Source organism: Malurus melanocephalus, unplaced genomic scaffold (assembly GCF_030028575.1).
Source record: "Malurus melanocephalus ecotype Western Australia unplaced genomic scaffold, MMel_1.1 scaffold_58, whole genome shotgun sequence".
NCBI classification, from domain to species: domain Eukaryota; kingdom Metazoa; phylum Chordata; class Aves; order Passeriformes; family Maluridae; genus Malurus; species Malurus melanocephalus.
The window spans coordinates 2,499,004-2,517,789 of NW_026623290.1; the positions used below are offsets into that span (position 1 = coordinate 2,499,004).

At 43.0% G+C, this 18,786-nt stretch overlaps 2 protein-coding genes across 2 annotated transcripts in view; one reads left to right on the forward strand and one right to left on the reverse strand.

Annotated features, from left to right (window-relative positions):
* Positions 1-1,083: 1,083 nt before the first annotated feature.
* LOC130573384 (serine/arginine repetitive matrix protein 3-like) lies at positions 1,084-9,052 on the reverse strand. The gene is made up of 2 exons (XM_057365795.1): positions 8,281-9,052; positions 1,084-1,097 (listed from the first exon to the last, which is right to left on the reverse strand). The coding sequence occupies exons 1-2, from the start codon at positions 9,050-9,052 to the stop codon at positions 1,084-1,086; spliced, it is 786 nt and encodes a 261-aa protein (XP_057221778.1).
* ABHD17C (abhydrolase domain containing 17C, depalmitoylase) overlaps positions 8,714-18,786 on the forward strand; it is a 28,138-nt gene continuing 18,065 nt past the window's right edge. Inside the window, exon 1 of the mRNA XM_057365859.1 lies at positions 8,714-10,001. Coding sequence (XP_057221842.1) covers positions 9,469-10,001 — 533 coding nt within the window. The 5' untranslated portion in view covers positions 8,714-9,468. The remainder of the gene's footprint in view (positions 10,002-18,786) is intronic.

Here is an 18,786-nt window from a genome sequence, read left to right on the forward strand (position 1 = left end):
TAATAAGATATGTTTGGCAAGAAGATACAAAATAACTATTGAGCTGGTTTACATCTGTTTCCTTTTTCATTCATTTTTCCTTCTCTAATTACATACTTAACATCAATCTGCTATCGCAGTAGCTTGGATTATTTTCTTTCTGGGTCTAGCCTCCAYGTCACTGTCACTGGATTTCATTACTGCTGCTTCACCAGTAAGTAATAAGTCTCTTTGTACTTACATACCCGGACTCCTGCAGTCAAAGTGATTAACAGCACTTCTCTTTAAACACCCTGGTCAGACAAAGGTATGAAGAAAGACGAGGCTTGTTCTGTATTGCCARTGTTCATATGTGTACAGTCTGATAATCACAGATAACACCGTGTGAGATTTTAGAAGACTGGGGAYCAATCTGTGGAAAGCTTTATATGCTTCAGAAAAAAAAACCAAACTTTTGAGTAAGCACATGTGCCCTGAAGTACCCCATCTATTTCAGCAGATATTGCATCACAGGTTCATCAAAAAAAGGGAAAATAGTTATTTTTTCATCAGATGGTAAATAGTTTTTATGGTTTGTTTTTTATTTTTTGGCACTATGAGTCAAAAAGAGAAAAAATGTTTGTTCTCTTTGGAGAAATGTGAGACTTTGCTCCTGCCTGCCTCGTTTCAAAGCTCAGGAGCAGAGGGTTGGCTCGTGGGATATGGGTTGGGGTAAGGCTGGCACTTTGCCCTACAGCACCTGCCCACTCAGGGCAGCATAAGGGTTCCCAGGGAGACCCTCTCAGTCATCCTGCCTGGCCAACAGCATTTATCTGCTACAGACAAGAAGGGTTCTGATAATAAGAATATTAAGTGCTTTCCTAAAAAGTCTGGGCTGACCTGACCAAGCTCTGTACTCAGCACTGTGTTTGTTTGCAGGAGCGTGTTGATTGTGTTAGAAGTGGGTAGCTGCAACCTGATAAGGACAACTGTAATGGTTTGTGTGTTGGTAGGAATAATCAATGGCAAAAAGTAATGGAGTAAAGAGCCAACAGAGCAAGCAGGAGTTAGCTGAAAAGGTATGGGGGTTAGAGAGGACTGCAGGCTCAGTGGGAACCACCAGTGTCATGCAGATCGTACTGAAAAAGAAAAAAAAAGCAAACATCATACTGGAATAGATCAGTGAAAGTGCATCTATAAGGTATGAGCTCATCCTACTTATTCTACTCACCATGAGTAAGGCCACRGTTGGGGTACCATATCCAGCCTGGAGTATTTGAGAATAATTGTGGGTCAGCTTGGGAGAGATGAAGAAATGACTCAGAAACCAAAGAATGAAAAAGCTGAAGGAACTGCAATAATCTGAAGAAATGACAGATGAGAGGTAATGACAAAAACATAAATAACTGCAGTAAAGAGGAAAATAAATTACTCTCAAGACTGATTATAGGAAAAGTAGCAAAAGAGCTCTGTGCTTGGATGTAATTGCATAGCTCTTTAGACATTAGGGACCAAGTGTAGAAGACTTTTCTAGGAAATTTCCCCCAGACTATGAACATCAGGGTCTGACCTTTTGGAAACCACAGTGACTAAAAGGCAATGTGGAGGAATTGAGTTTGCCYGCAAAATGACTCTGAGACAGTGCAGAGGACTCTCAGCTCACTGTCTCCTTCTGTTCTCAGAATTTGTCCTTGAGCTAAAAGGTACAATATTTGATTTTAAGTAATGGTAACAGTTGTAGGCAGYTGGTGAGGAATGAAGCCAGAACGTGTCATTTCTGCTGCCTCCTACCACTCTTTTTCACAGAAAGGAGCATCTCTGCTCATCTGTCTCTTAACCCTGCTTGTTCCACTGGTCCCATGTGCCCAATCCACTCAGCCAGCGCTGCATATGGAGCACACACTGGTTTATTGCAGCATTTTTGGTAGCTTGACCTCTTTTCTCCAGCTTCCTTGTGTCAGGRTATCTGTTCAAAGTTTTCCCAATTTGCTTTCAGAACATCAGGGTGAAGAATTCCAGATGAGTGCCAGAAAGTYGAAGATCACCCTTGGGATAGGCAGCAGTTCTTGATGCCTTGCTGTTGTTGCCACAGGAGGCAAAAAGAATGACACCAGTGTCCAGTGACAGGTAAAGTAACCCCCAGCAGCACCACCAAAGAGGGAATATATTCCACAGGTCAGTTCTCTGCTTCTTCATGCCCTCATAAAAGCATGTTAACAGAACAACAGGCTTTATCCAGGCTTTCTGGGGAGAACAGGGGAGATAAGAGCTTAAAGGAAGGAGGAGTAGGTAAATCTTGAGAGGTGGGCTGTCTAGTTTGCAACCTCAAATGCGTATTTCAGGTGAAGATATGTGACCTGCTTTTCAAATTTACATCTCTCAGTCAGTCAAGGGATGGTCTCAGACTAATGGCATTTTTTAGTTTTTATGATTTCAGAAAACCAAGTTTAAGTGATGTTGAGAAGAAAATAATTGATAGATCTCCATAGATTTTAAATAATCGTAATTGGCCCTTCTATGCTTGTGCTTTTTAAAAATGAAACTCGAGTTCATTATCATAGGTTTATTCCTGTTGAAGAATATGGATGTTGAAGACTTTGGATGTGAAGATTGACACGCAGTTGGAASAGTCCACATGCTTCAAGAAAGCATTGCTGATTTCTGACACACAGTAGCATGCAGAAGCCAAAATTTGTTTTTCTATTTTAATTACATAAACAGCACTCATGAATGGGAGCCTGAACTCCATCTCCACTGACCTTGAAAACGCCCTGGAGGTTTATGATGAAATGAAGCGTATGTTTTCTGATGATTTCTGTAAAGTGGGGAAACACAAAAACCAGTTGTTTTTGTTTTAATTTTCTTTTCAGGGAACAGTGTGATACACCATCAGAGCTCCCACATTCTTGCAGGAGAATTTGGCAGTTTTCCACTTCAGTTCCTGTAACATACATGGCATTTGGCAGTTGTATGCAAATACTCAGATCCGGATTTCATGTATGACAGCCTCATCCCTGAATAACTGGGCACTGTTAAAACCATGTGAACAGTCCTTCTGGCTCTTGCTGGTAAATCAGATCATCTTAATAGATKAATTATTGTAGTGAATTAAATATATGTCTGAATTAAATATATGTCTATGCTTGTCACATTAATGACCCTAGTGCTGTTGACATACACAAATTGCCTTTGAACTGCTAGCTTGATTATGAGTGTGGCCACAGTGACAGAACTCAGCCCCTGTCCAGATTTTGTTGAGAAGTAATGCCTCAATGCCCAGCTTCAGACCTGAATGAAGGCACGACTTACAGGTACATGKAGAGGTCCTGAGGAGTCTTTGGAGTGCACTTGTTACACCCACGCTGTATGCACAGACTGGGAGAGGAGTGTGGATCAGCTGCTCTCTGAAGGTCATGGCAACATCTGGAGCCCAGCTGCAAGGGCTGRGTGAGCATCCTGGATGTATCAGCAAACTAAAAATTCTCACAAGATAGGCTGGAAAATGGTGGACAAGGACAAGCATGAAAGAGGAATACATCTCCATGAAAGTGTCCAGTGGGAACKAATTTGTTCTTTCACCCCAAATACWAAGTGATAGCAAGGTAGGTAGATAAYGTGGGTTTGGTGCTGTTTCCTATAATTAGTATTCCTTTCTTTCCCCTGCTCTCAGTTTTCTATTGTCTTTCTCTTTTTTTCTCTCTYGAACGYCTTTGTATCCATGTCTTACTATTTTTCACACTTCTTTTCCCCAAGGCTTTCACTATGCAGATTTGTAACCYCTTTCATTTCCCAGGATACTGCTTACATACACAGGGTGAAAATCAGCCTTTTCCTGCCAGGTTATGTGCCACCCTCCCTGTCACTCCTGAATGACTCCAGACTGCCATTCCCTTGTGGACTAAACTAGATTGGGATTTATTAAACCCTTAGCCCCCTGTTTGAATGATAAATGGCCTCAGGCAGCAGGCAGTAAGGTGAATGCACACTGTTTCTTTGTAAAGGCACAGTAAACCATTACAGAGTGCACTGCCCCAGGCATTCCTAAACTATCTTGTCCTGTGTCAGCAAGATGCCTTAAAGAACTCTCTATAGAGCTTTCATTGCTCTATTCTTCTGCTCCCACCCTGTGCATTTCAATACAGTAAGGAAAGGATTTCATCCTTAATTGAAATTCCTTTCATCAGCCTAGATGTAGCCTGAACAAAGATACTGACATGAAAAAGCAATCAAGAACATATCTTTAAAATGTCAATTTGCCAGTGACAGGCATAAAATGCAGTCACTGCAAATCAAGACTCTAAACCCTCATTGTATATTATCACATAGCTGCCACTTCACCCTCCCCCTTCTATCCCTCCTGTAAGTTTTGATGTTTGTACATCTTTGTTTTCCTTTCCACATTCTTCTCATGCTGTATTCACAGCAAATCTGAAGATAGCTGAGTCTTGACTAAAACCCAGCAGACCTAGAAGAAACTGTTTTAAACCCTGGAGAGTGTCATTTGTCTTAGACTCATATTTCTGAAGAAATTGATCATTCAAGCTCCATAAATTTTCTATTTTTCCTTTGTTTTATTCATTCTGGTAAAGTAATTGAAACAMTTCTGTCCATATAGGCCTGTAAGTTTAATGCTGCATGGGTTTATGTGGCAGAAAATTGCTACAGTCTTGCTCAGCTGCAGAAAGAGAAATAAGTAATCCAAGCTCTTTCCGCTGGCACAATGTAGGGAAGGATACACCCAATAGAAAAAACATAAGTGTGGGCCATGTACTGAAGGCTGTATTTAGCTTGCTTACCCTGGATGATTAACTTGGGTGTTRTATCTTCAAGTTTTGACTCTACAGAGAACCAGAGCCTGGAGACAAGGAGGCCCAGCAGAGACCTTATTGTTCTCCACAGCTATCTGACAGGAGATTGTAGCCAGGTGGGGTTGTGATCTTAAAGGTCTTTTYCAACCTAAAAGACTCCACAATTCTATGATTTTCTCACTGGCACCAGAGTGATGTATATCTCCAGCAAGTTCTTGATGCCATCCTCTGYTGCCCATGAGTTCTTTTCCAGACACACCACTTCCCACCACATTTGGTTCTCTTATGTTTGGGAGGGTCTTCTTCCATTCCCAAAGCAAAATAACTCTTCTATTTCAAATCCTTCTTTCAGGCACACTTTYGTCCAGAAACTGCAAAGAACTGGACAGTGACATGGCTGATGAGAACTCAGCCAAGTATGCTCATTAATAGKGCTTGATTATTTGCCCTGCCCCTTAGTTTGGAAGATTCCAGTGTGATCTCTCACCCTTTTTTCAGCTGAGCTGCTACTGCTTTAAAATATCCTAGAAACCCGGGATACACAGTTATTAACTCACATGAGCAGTAAGAAACAATACTTGCACTCTTCACACACTGTTTGTCCAGGAAATAAGCAAATATGCTTTGAGGAACTTCCTAGTCTGAGTCTGGTGTTTGTAACCAGTCCTGCAGGCAGAGGAYAGCTGCCGGTGTGCAGGTATGAATGAGATGGGGACTGTTTATCCAGCTGTGGCAGTCACACAGTCGGCCAGCAGCAGCAGGAAGTCAGGCATGGTTAATGTTTAAGATACATAATCTTCACAGAGCTGCTGCCAGGTGTCTTCTTTGGCTTCAGTCTCACTGTCTTCTGGCCTATTTTTTTGTCTATCCCGTGTTCAGGAAAAGGAAGTGGGGTGCAAAGTGCTCTGCCCTTGCAAGAGACATGATGAAGCTACAGGACATGGAAATAACCAAGACATAACCAACTGCTGAGTGTTCTGTTTATTGTATTTGCCCTTTGATAGCTATCTGAAGATCTTCCCTGCTCACCTGAGCCATCCATCAAAGTCCATCAAAAATCACTTAAAGGTTCATAGTAAAAACTTTCAGTAATGTTTTCCTATGGGATGCTTCCCTTTTCTAAGTGGGCTTGACAATTTATTWTTAAGTTCTTGCATATTCTTCCCTCACAGGTCAAATATTAGCATTTAGTGAAGAAGAAGGGTATTTCACAGTCTTAGTGTCACGTTAGCTACAAAGCACAGCAATGCAGACAGCTTTATTTACATATGATTAAAAAGATGACTTCTGTGGTAACAGAACAAGCAGAAAAACTTGTTTATCTTGAGCATTTTCACAGTGYTTGGTCAAGTGAAAACTGCAAATGCCTGCTGGCTGGCAGAATAAAAAGAAATRAGTGGACGGAAGTACGGAGTTGGGGTTCAGGAGATTTGAGATGAGAAGGACTGCTGGACTGAGGCAATAGCATCAGGGGAACCATGAGTGCTAATTCGGKTTGCTTTACTTGAACTACAAACTCATGTTGACTGTTTTCATCTTGCCATGATGGCAGCAGTATTCAAGAACACATTTTTCTTACTTCTCCCTCCTTCTCATCCAGTACAATCTCCATTTCTGTCATTCCTTCTTGCTGCTTTCTTCATTTTGTTCTCCAAGACTTCAGCAAATGTTATCTTTCAGGAGAAGGCTCCCACTGCGCAGAAAGTATTTTATTGTAGAAGGGGTGGACTGAGATTAATGTAAACCACAGAGAGTGTATGATGTGAACAATGAAGAAATAACTCTAATAAGTAATGAGAACTAATGAGRTTTGCACAGCCCCATTCATTCAAGGAGCAAATTCATAACATTTCCTCTTTGTTTCAAGGAGGATACTTTAATCTCACTACTGCAAACATAACCTAAGGAAGGGCCAGGGTGGAGCATGGGAAATACTGTCCTTTAAATTGTCTATTCTTTGGAGTAGCAATCTTTTTATGATATAACAACTTCTGCTGTCTGGCTCTGGGCGAGCCTTTGAAAGGATTCTGAGAAATGTTAGCTTCAGCTGGTGCTAATGCCCAGATYCCAGCTCTTATCTTGGTTTCAGCGTGTGTGCAGTGAGAGGAACGCGTAGTGGCARCACTAGGCAGACTCTTCACAGCTCTCATCAGCCAAATCACTTCTCAGGGTATGTTCAGGGTTTTCTCAGGGTTCTATCAGCCTTCCCACAGATTATCAATAGTGTCTCTTGTAGCAGCTGAGGTGGAGCTTGAGGGCATTTGTCATCCACAAGGAATTTCACAAGGTCCCTCATTTATCTATTCTGTGTTTTCTTTATCCAGATTCCCTGCTGGTCTGTGGAGTAGGAGTCCCTTTCATCATTTCATGACCTGTACATGGGAGCGTTGGTTGTCTCTGCCACCCAAAGGAACCCAGCATCAGTAGGTGGGACACGTTTCATTACCCTGCCCGACCTCTGGACCTGTCACCCTCCCAGTGGGACATGCCTGGGACACGTGTAATTAACTGGGTATTCTGTGTCCTCCAGAGGAACAGTCTGTCCATGCCAGAGGCCACATGTTCGAGCTGGATGAAGATACACATTTCTCCCTTTCATTTTCTCCCTTAATAGTCAGCATAGACACAATTATTGCTGGCTGATTTTAGCATTTCTGAAATTCCCATTGTTAGCAAAACTAAAGACTGATATGGACAGGGGCTGAGCTCATTTTTGAYGTTCCAGAGGCGTATCACACAGGACCAACTTTTTGTACAGAGGTTTTGAACTGAGTTTTCTTAGAGTTGGCATGTGTTACCCAACGAACGTGAAAGGGAAGGGCATATTGGTAACTAATGGAATGACTCCAGTTCTGGAAGTTTTGGAAATTTCTTCCTCTTGGGTAGCGAGTAGTATAATGGGCAAATGTAAGGACAGCAACACCAGCGGGTGAACATGCTCATCATGTCTCAAGTCAGGGCACTGGTTGGAYGTGCAAGAACTGCAGAGTAAATGCAATTGCACAGATGTAATTTTCTTTRTATTTTCACTTGGGCTATGTGAATATTTTTTTTCAGCAAGCACGCCGAGCTGGTTAACTAAAGCGTCTAGCAATAGCCTGTGTTACCAACAGAAAGTTACACATAAATGTGGCATCATTTGCCCACAATCTTTGCTTTCTGCTGTCAGGGTCGAAGAACGTGTTAGAGATGCAGTACCACTGACCCATGAGGTCTGCCATATGCTCTAAGCAATTTGCTAATTTATCCAATGAATTATCTGGGATACGGGTCATTACCCTGATTTTCTAAGGAAATGAGCCTTCTGCGATTGCACCATTTTAAGTTTTCCGTGGTATCTCTTTTGGTGAAACWGCAAGTTTCACCCAAATCCACAGATCCTCCAGAGCTTTTGGACGCCCAGCTCTCTGTGCAGCTGGAGCGCTGGGCACTGCAGAGGAGCAGCTCCACCGGCATTGCTGCACAACCTGGAAAATTGGAGGAGCGATGTTCGGGGCCATGGGGAGCCCCGCACCGGCCCGCCGTGCCCCGCTCGGGGACTGGCCCTCCTCAGCTGTGGGCGCTCGGGATGAGCCGAGCCGGGCCGGTGCGGGGTGCGGGGTCCCCTCAGGGAGAGGGCGCGAAATGCGCGGGGTGCGGGGTCCCCTCAGGGAGAGGGCGCGGGGTGCGGGGTCCCCTGAGGGAGAGGGCGCGAAATGGCCCCGGCGCGCGCCGCCGCTCGCCCCCGGCCCCGCCGCGCACGCGCGAGGGTGGGCGGCCGGCGGAGGGATTGAGGGGGGTCCCTTAAAGGGCCCGGCGGCCGCTCCCGCACCCCGGCCGGCTCTGTGGGACCCGCTCCCGCACCGCCCGCACCTCCCGGCGCCCCGTCCAGGCGGCGGCGCTGCGGGCACGACCCGGCACAGCCCCGCGCCCGCCCCGGCACCTGCGGCGGCGCCGCTCCGCGCCCGTAACCCGGAAGCGCTGCGGCGGCGCGGAGGGGGAGCCGGGACATGGCCGCTGCCCGCTCCTGCCTGCGCGCCGCAGCCGGCATGGCCCTGCCCGCGGCCGCGCGCGGCTGAGCCTCGACCTTGCCTTCCCCTTCCCCTCGGACTCTCCTCGTCCCGCTCCTCGTGCTCCTCTTCCTTCTCATTTTCCTCTTCCCGCGGACGCTGCCGGGGCCGGGCCGGGGGCGGTGGCGCTGCGGGGGCCCCTCGCTGCCTTGCGGGGCGTCCCGGGGGCCGGGGCGGAGCGGGTGGAGCCGCGCGTGGTGCGGTGTGTGCGGGAAGGTGCTTGCCTGGATCCTGCATGTTCCGTGCGGGGGACCGGCTCCGGGGCTGGAGCGCTGTACTGAGCCGTGGGATCGGGGAATTCATTTTGTAAATGTGTACGTGTGGCTCATGTGCTGTGAGGGGGGTCTAGGATCGTGTTTCAGAGAGTTGCGTTTGCCGTAGCGTTAGTTGTGTGTGTGGTGGGGTGAGGGCCGGTTGTAGCCCATCTGTATTTCGTGGGGTTGTGTTTTTGGTTTGTGTGAGCAGTTTCGAGGCTTTGAAGAGCTGCACTGCTGTTGCTGAACTGTAGTTGCTCCAAGGTTGCCATTGTTTGCGTTCTGGGAGGGCAGCCGGTGGCCTCGCAGGAAGGCGGCAGGTCGCGTCGGAGGAGGGCTCCGGGTCGGTTCCGTGTGACTTCTTTCCAGCAGAGCTTTAGCTTTTCTCCGGCGTCTCTGATGCCAGAACAAGGCCCCAGAATGAACGGTTTCTCTCTGGGCGAGCTGTGCTGGCTGTTCTGCTGCCCGCCCTGCCCCAGCCGCATCGCTGCCAAGCTGGCCTTCCTGCCCCCGGAGCCCACCTACACCGTGCTGCAGCCCGAGCAGCAGCAGGAGCCCGGGGCGGCGGCCGGGGCCAGCACCCCCACGGGATCGGCCACCTGCAGCCTGCACCTGAGCGAGCGGGCCGACTGGCAGTATTCCCAGCGGGAACTGGATGCCGTGGAAGTGTTCTTCTCCCGCACGGCCCGAGATAACAGGCTGGGCTGCATGTTCGTTCGCTGTGCCCCCACTGGCCGGTACACGCTGCTCTTCTCGCACGGTAATGCTGTGGACCTGGGCCAGATGTGCAGCTTCTACATTGGCCTTGGCTCCCGCATCAACTGCAACGTCTTCTCCTATGACTACTCTGGCTACGGGGTGAGCACCGGCAAACCCTCTGAGAAAAACCTGTATGCAGACATTGATGCMGCCTGGCAGGCCCTCAGGACAAGGTAAATGGATATTGGGGACAAGGTATTTCTGTATCTGCCTTTAATCTGCAGTAAGTCTGCGCGGTTAACCTCGCTGAGAGGAAGGGAAGGGCTTGTAGAYGGTTTCAGTTACTTTGGTGGCCTCACCAGATGTTCCGTGAACAGCTACAGTGTGATTTACTGGATGGCTTCATTTGCTAAAATGGTGGGCAAATCTTCATCCTGTGGCTTTTTCCAGACTTGGAGGATTATTCAGATGTAATTTATGTTAGCCATTGCTTCACTGTTGAAAATCTCCATCTTGAGTAGGACATAATGCACTGGTTGCAGTTGCAGATTGCAGAAAACCTGTTGTTCAAGACTTGCCCACCACTGTCTACACTTGAAGGTAACCTAGATGAGCCAAAGCTCTGCCTGAATGTAGCAGTAGACTTGGCTAGGGATTTCCAGGAAACTGCTGATGTTATGTGGCATATTTAAGGTTTCACGCAAGCTTATGCAACATAGAGGTCTTTTTTGGCCACTAAACAACTGTYACCCAGTGGGTATGGTAGCAGGAAAGGAAAAAGTGTTGACACCTGCAAGTAGARCTGGGGATTCTACCAGGAGGTGCCAAAGTGTGTGGTATCCAAAGGGATGGAGCAACAATGTGAAGGCTCTGTCAAGGCAGTGTGGTGAATGGAAACAGCGAGCCCTTGGCTTCTAGAAAATCCTGAGCAAACTGCTGGCTCTGGCTGCTTGCTACAGCTGATGGCCATCCCTGGGCCTCTCGCTCTGTCCACAGGAGCCATGAGCTCCTTTTGCTGTTGCATAAGTAGTTCTTAAAGTATGACCTCGCAGAACATGTCCCAGAAGAGAGCTTTAAAAAGCTTAAATTGTTGTAGTAGGCCAAGAGAAAAGAGCGRTGAACATTTTCAGTTCTTGGCTCTGGCGTTGTGTAGATGAACTTGGCTTGCGTGAAATGCGTATTTAATGTCTATCTTGGGGATACGTGCCAGCTTCAGAAATAGTGACAGGAGTTGTTACTAATTTAGATAATTGGCTTTGCAAGAATCCAGGGATTGGTTAGTCGTGGAGTCCAAATGCCTTTTGACATTGCCTAAGTCAAGCAAAGAGCGGGGGGAGAAAGGTGTGGGGAGAAGTTCCCCTTTCATAGCATGTGTTCTGTCTGTTTGGTGAGCAGACCAGATTCTGGGCTCCTTTGCCAGGACTTCAAAAAAGATTTGTTTCCTTGGATATAAATAATATAGTCTTATGTAAAGAAGCAATTTTGATATGCTGCATGCATAATAAATGATTAAGTGCCACTACAACACATGGGTGATGTAAATAAGATTCAAGGGAGGAAAAGTGCTGTGTCTAAACCAAGCCTAGTTAATGGTTGTCCTTCAGTTGCTGTGTTCTCTGTTTCACTTGATGTTAAGTTGATAATATTGTTTTATTCAAACCTTCTCAATCTTTGAAAAAGCACTTTCACATTTGCCTGAAGGTGCTTCTTTGTGCTGACCAGCGTTTAGTACATGGTTAAGTTCTATGTAGGTCCAGAAACAAGGGGTTCCTTCACTTAATTCTTTTAAGAAGCCTAACCCAGTAGATGATGCCAGCACATGCTCAGCTTGCTCAGAGAGGATTGTTCTTCTTCAAAAAAACTGTGACTGGACAGGTTTTATTGTTTTCCATTAGTGTCCCTTCTGTGGTTTATACAAGATCTAGGCTCTGCTTTCCTCCTTAAATTGAGGGTTGAAATTTCCCAAGTCTTACTTTGCCATGTTTGTTAATCCCACATTTTCATGCACTTTGAGAGTGCAGTTAGAGTAGTTATCACTGGTTAGATCTTCAGGAGCCAAAAGCCMTTGGAKTTGGGTGCCCAGGGAMGTGGTGGCATCACCACCCTTGGAAGTGTTCAAAGGGCTTGTGAATGTGGCACTTGGGGATGTGGTTTAGTGGTGAACGTGGTGGTGCTGGGTCAGTGGTTGGACTCGATGGTCTTTGAAGTCTTTTCCAGTGTTAACAATTTTGCGATTCCATGATTACAGTATTATAGATGCCCACTGTAAAATGCAAGCTTCAATAGAAAGTCAATCAATTMTATTAAGAGATGACTGTGTTTGTAACAGGTATGAGCTGAAAACTTAATCTTTCTGCTGATGAATCCTCCAAGTAGCTGTGTGAWCTTTACAAGACTGATCATTTCTTAGTCCTCAATCCAAGTGGCTCACAGTTAAGTGAAACATTCTGCAGTAGAAATACAAGTATGCCTCTTGAGGTAAAATGTCATGTTATAGCATTCCTGCTGCAGCAGTTCCTTGGTAGCTCCAGGAGATTGTGTATGCTTTCATTCTTAATGCAAATTCCTAGCATTTGGCCTCTAGTCATATGGTAGTGAACTGTAATGCAAAGTTAAAAGTGAAGTCTTAAAATAGAGGTTCACTGTGCCATCAAAAGCATTTAGTCATCTGTGCTAAGTTCCGTGGGAAGCTGTTGCTCTTCTGAATCCACCAGACGTTCCACCTGGCAGCAGAAAGGAATCATTAAAATGTTGGAATTCTGCGACTTTTCTTTTTTCCTTTTAAACTGTGCCTCTGAAGTACCACTGATACTTAGCAATCATTAATTTATTGGTGTGTTTTGCAAGTTGCCTTGAGGATGTTGGGAATTAACCTTGTACTTGGAGAAACTGTCAAATTTTAGAAACAATGGTGAGCTGGCAGGGGTTGCCATCATGGTTGCAACTTTTGACTATAGTTCCTGAAACAAAGATCTTGCTGTCACATTGACATGATTTAGGAATCAAACCTTACATAACRAATGGTTATAAAACTATCTGTAAACAGTGGGTGAAAAAATAAAATATTCAAATTCTTTTGTTCGGTTTCAGTTATCAGCGTGTCTTTGCAAAATCAATCTCAAGTATTCTCCATTCTTTTAGTCTTTGTAAAGGAAACTTTCTTTAATTTAATGAATTTAATATTACTTCTCATGAATAAACGATACTCTTAGATGATAATTTTACTAATTGCTGATTTTGAATACTAATTGTCTTTCAGCCTAGTAAAGATGTTGACATAGAATTTTTTTCCCTTAAAATGAATTTTTATAGATTTTTCTTCAAAGGTATTAATTGTAGCATTGGTTGTTCTCATTCCAATATCAAGTATTGAACAGTAATTAATTCGGTCTTCTATACATATTTTTTTTCACTTGATTGACAAATTTCCATCTGGTATCTCAGTGCTTCTCAAGAAGAATTTTCTGTCTTGTTGCTACAGATYATATTTTTGGTAAGTGTTTTATTTTAGCARGTTGGTCTGGTTTTGTTTCAAAATCAGGCCCAGATTGAAGAGAAGGTATAGTGGACTCTCTTCTCTCATTGTCCATGTGGTTTTAAATTCCTGCTTTTTGTTCGGATAGGTCTCTTATCCTATCTGATTGTCTTAATGCAACATCTGTGCAAAATGACTTGATTGTCCTCCTCTTCCCCCTCTTTCCTGAATTCCGCATGGGAAGGTTGAACTTTTTAACACTTTTACATTAAGACAATGTACAGTACTTAAAAACAGGATACACATGTAGGACTTGGGTTCAGTGCTTAAGTGCAAAACCATGGCTGCTTTGTGGATCATATGCTATTTATATTAATATAAATTTGTGTGTTCCCTAAAAATTTGGAGAAGGTCGGTGAAATGTTTTAAAATCGCAGTCAAAAGAAAGAAGGCACTGCTGCCCTACTCCCTCTGCTTCTGTAGTAAAGTATCAAAGAGCAGAACCTGTCAGGCCATCTTTTGCATACTGAAAGSTGGTGAAGAAAATATAATTAATAAATAGCTTAGAAGAGCTGCTCTGGTTGCATTTAACAAAATACAGCTTAATTTGTTTTTCACGTTGCGCRGTGTAAACTAGTATTTTTTAAAGCTTTCAATAAATGATCGATGTTATTGTAATGTTTAAATCCTTAGTTCTCAAAAAAACTACATTTGAATTTGTCTTAATCAGCAGGAGAGCATTGGTTCACTTTTATTTTTCCTTATGCTTCTTGGTCAATGTGGTGTGATACAAGGAATTGAATTGTGAAATGGTGTAGTAAAATCCAAGGGCTTTTGGTCACTGGGTAGCAGATAGTATGTTTAAATAGTTTTTTAAACTATTTTGCCAGATTTAATGTAAAAAAATGCACAACAAACCGTTTATTATGCAGGAATTTTATTATTTGTGGTGCTGATTATCAGGAGATTATCACTTYGTATCAGGAGATTTCTTGTTTCCTTTGTAGGAGCTGGTGGAGAAGTCTTACATTGAGTAAAATCAGGAAACACATCTAATTGGATTAGACCAGAGTGATAACTAATCTTCTGAGGTTGTGTCAGTTTAGTTTGTCTCCGTTTTGATGTGATGATGTGGTTACAGCTTTCCAGGTGAATAACAGCTTYAGGGTTTTTTGACCTCGCTTAATCAAAATAGTTCATTTTTGCTTTAATTTTCTTTGCAAYGGAATCTTTTTTTCACCAGCACTGTATTTCTGTGAATGATCTAATCTGAGTTCTCTAAATTGGATACTTAAAGGTTTTGATAAAAAGTTACCAACTAAATTTCTGACATGACCAAAAGCAGTGCTTGGCAGAATCACAATTAATGGTCCTGGAGTAATAGGGTTCCCTTTGTTCATGGACCATAATCTGGTGGATTTTTCAGTCGCTGACTTTAATAGGGTGTTTTCCACTACAAGCTTTTCAATAACATTGTTAGAGTGTCTCCAAAGGATTGTTTAAATGATTGTCCTCTAAAATTTAACTTATTTTACCTGCCGACTTCAAGAAAGGCTGTACATGGCTTTGAGCAGAAATAGAAGCTTACAGAATCCTCTTCTGTTGTCTATGCAATGAGCAGAGATTAATTCAGATGATGAGCGTCCCAGGGACAAATACCAACAACTGTTCAAAACAGGTGCTCTGATGTTCAAAGTTATTMAAAATGTTTACTGAGCTTTGGTGTTGTATTACGTCTTTTAGTCACTGGAGTAAAAGTAGTTTTTGTTAARTATTTCCCTGTTTGTGTCAGGACTGTGAGATCAAAGCTTGCTTAAAAAGAAAAAAAAAAAGGGAAATTTTTCACTGTCAAGAATGTTTTGCAACTGGTGTTACTTGGGAGGAAAAATAAGCTGCCAAAGAGCCTTTGGCTAACAGTACGTGCTCTCCTGAGTGTAGATAGTCCTGAAATTCAACTGTCTGAACTGGAGATGTTGGTTTACCCTGATGTACAAAGGTTGTAGGACCTGGTTCTCAACATCATCAGAGCCTTGAACATAAAAGATTTCTTGAGCAACATGTTGTTAAATCCTCCATGCTGAAATAACCAAAGGTTTCTGTCTGCTTTTTAACACTAAATTACATGAAGAAAGGCAGGCTTTTTCTCACTGGAGAAAAAAGTGTCACCTTTTGAGACTGAGCTGATGGTTGTTCTGCTGTGGCTGTGAGCTGATGGTTGTTCTGCTGTGGCTGTTTGAGCTGTGCATGTTGCTGGTAGCTCTTCAATTTGTTCAGTTTGTTCTTGACAGTGGAGTATGAGCTGGGCTTTGTGAACCTCAATGGCTTTACTGTGAAGCCAGGCTCAGGCTCCAGTCCATCACAACCTCAAAACCGAAAAACCCCTCCAAACTTCACCCTTTATTCTGTTACTCTGCTACTTAGAAACATTCCAATGTGCTGGGCTAAGTTTGCACTGCTTCATTACTTGTGAACATGAGTAAAAAGAACAAAAATAAAAAAAAAGTAGCGGTGCGTCCAGGACTGTAGGTAGCTGTGGAAACCATTTCAAGGTGTGCAAGTGGTTATCTGCCAACAACTGGCTTTGTGGAGAAAACTAACTGTGAGCAAGTGGATATTTTATTTCCACATTGAATGAAAAATACAGGTTCGTTACAGTTTTCTGGGTTTTTTGGTYCTGTGATGTTTCCTCATGTGGAGATAGATTGTACAAGAGTAGTGCCAAGCACTGGTTGTTTGGAGCCTAATTGTTGGAACACAGGTCTGAATTTCCTATTTCCTTTCAATGTGATGTACTTGTTGGAGAGGCCAATGTGATGATAATAAATTTTAATCCCTGCCCCAAACCTACTTTTAGGTTTCATAGTTGTATTCTCTGTTGGCTTCAAGGCCAAGARTCTCAAAATTATGCAGCACTAGTAAAGCAAATGAACAAATAACAGGGTTTGGGTTTTTTTTTTTTTTTCCCTGAAGCTGATAATAAATTTAATGAATAACTAAGAATTCTTTCTGCTCTCCTTCTCAAATGTAAATCAATTACAAGGCTGCATTGGAAGCAGTTGAAATGAGTCATAAAATAGGGTGCAGATGTGTTGTACCGAACATGCTCATGCAAATACAGGCTTGCTTTTGCCAAGAAGCCCCTAAGAAGATCAGAGATAGCTTCAGTTGCCACTGAACTTGAGAGAAGTTGAAGGCACTTACCTGTGTACAAGATGAGGGGGTCCTTGTGTTTTCCTGAATCTAGAAAAAAAACTTTTTTACAGTTTTTGAGTGCTGGTGGCTCTTAGGTGTCTGAAATGAAGTGATGAAGAATTGATTTTTGTCTAATTCTTAAAGCTTGAGTTTGTTTGGCCTAAAATACAAAACCAAACCAACTGACAGGCAAACCTCCTGTATCTCCTGTGTCATTTGGTGGTGGATAATTGAGATTGCTGCAGACAAGTACTGATGAATTGAAAAAGCAGTTGCAGTGACCCATTTGCTACTGCTTCRTCTTGACTGCCCTGCTTTCCAGTTTTTAGATGAATGACTTACACTGGTCTTGCATGCTCAGCCTGACATCTGATGATGAAGCTCAATTTCATTCCTGACTAAAGCTGAGTGTTCTGTTGGCAGTGGTGTTTTTCAGTGTGTGAGGTTTAGAGAGCAATAGGAAGTGTGGGATTGTAAACCCAGGAAATGCTGTATGAACGTAGAGGAATAAAGATGCTTTTAACAGAAGGCTAAGAATGTAGAATGGGATGGATGAATAGTGCATAGTGTCAGCTTAAGGACAGAGGAACATCTTTGCATTCTTGATTCCAAGGGCTAATTTGAGAAAAATGGGTTACTGTTGTTTGCACATTAAGCTCTGCTGGCCGCAAACAATCACAGAAAGGTACAAGCATAGGCCAGTTGTATAATGATGGAATTATACTGGCATTATCTGTATCCATATCTTTATATTTTTAACCACTATGTTAGCTTTACAGAACAAAGGTTCTCTTGTTAGAATGAAACATTGTGGTTGGATTTTCTGACTATGAGACGAAATAATACAAAGGCACAAAATTGGGCTAAATAGCTGGATCTGGCTCGATGCCAACCCACCTTCCCACACTTGGTTTCATGTCTCCTGATAAACACATGCATATCTTTGGGAAAATCCCTATAATMATGAAATAAATCTCCAACCTCTCAACTTTCAAAAAGGCAAATTCCATGTGGGTTAACAAATGAAGAATGATATTGATGTGGAAGATGAGGTTTTAAGTTAGTACACTTGCCTCAAAGTCTAGAGGGAAAAATTTAAATCAGAGGTAATCTCAAAGTATTGCCTCTGGTTTTTATTTTGTATTGCAAATTTGTAGAAAAAATCCACGTATGCTTTCCTGACTGTAATGTTATTTATTGGTACAGTCTCTTGAATTTCTCTTTAGGTGTACCTTTCAAGATGAAAATTCTATTTTCAGCTTTTGACTAGGAGTTGATTGTTGGATTAGACAGTTTGGGCTATACTTTTAGGAAGATCAGTGTTACTGTGCCTTATTAAAAGAATCCTGCTTACATAGAGAAATGTTACTTTAAGAACTTTGACTCATGGGAGCCTTATTTATCAGCCGAGGCACGCTGCTAGATGAGCTGCATAGCTCAGTGTCTGGCAGGCGACCCTTCTCAAGGCATGCAGTGCCAGCTAGAAGCTCAAAGACACTCTTTTTTTATTATTATTTTTTTACAGGACACTGTCACATTTCTTGAGTTCCCAGTATGTTAGACCAGTTAATTTTAACTTTGTGCCCTGGCATGGCCATTTCTTTCTTACTGTTCTGTTTCCAGAACAACTGTGGGGTAATGGACAATGGGAACCAACAAGTCTGAAAGTTCTGAGACCAACTTCAACACATTTCTCAAGAAAGCACCCTTTAAACAGTACGTCTTGAAGTGTTTCTCCTTTAATAAGGTTGTTTATAATGGGTTTTGCCCCGATTATAAAATCTGATGAATTTATTTAAGTGGGATGTTGGACGTAAGACAGCCTGGGGAAAATAGCATCTKTCAAGAAAATGGTGTTGGTTTTGGAGCATGTTCCCCAGGGCACATTTACAAAAGTACTCCAACATGGTATTTGTTGTTTAGAACTTAATTTCTTACAGAGGTGTTTGTATGTTTAAGTGTCATTTTGGGTTATTTTTGAAAGACTTAATAGTTATTTTGGAGGTGTTCCCTGGATAATTCTTGCCTTCAGGCAGTTACTCAAAAGCCAATCAGTTTCCTCCTCCCAAGACTGAAATGTACTTCAGCTTGCATATTTAAGTTGTTTTACACATTGTAGTATTTTTTGTTGTAGTTCCCCTACTGCAAAAAGCTTGTCTTTTTCTGGTAAATCATGGGCTTTAATGTGTGTTAATATCACAGAAAAAATTACCGTTTCAGTCTGGGTATGAGCATCTCATCAAATTTAACAAACTGTAAACGTACCAGAGTTGGGGGAAGAGGCGGGGTAATGTTTCAGCTCCAGTTTTGCTATTTTTATGCATAGGGGTGTGTGAACGTGTAACCTTTGC

Excerpts from the sequence above, each read along its gene's own strand:
- LOC130573384 (XM_057365795.1), bottom strand. The coding sequence starts at position 9,052 with ATGCAGGATCCAGGCAAGCACCTTCCCGCACACACCGCACCACGCGCG.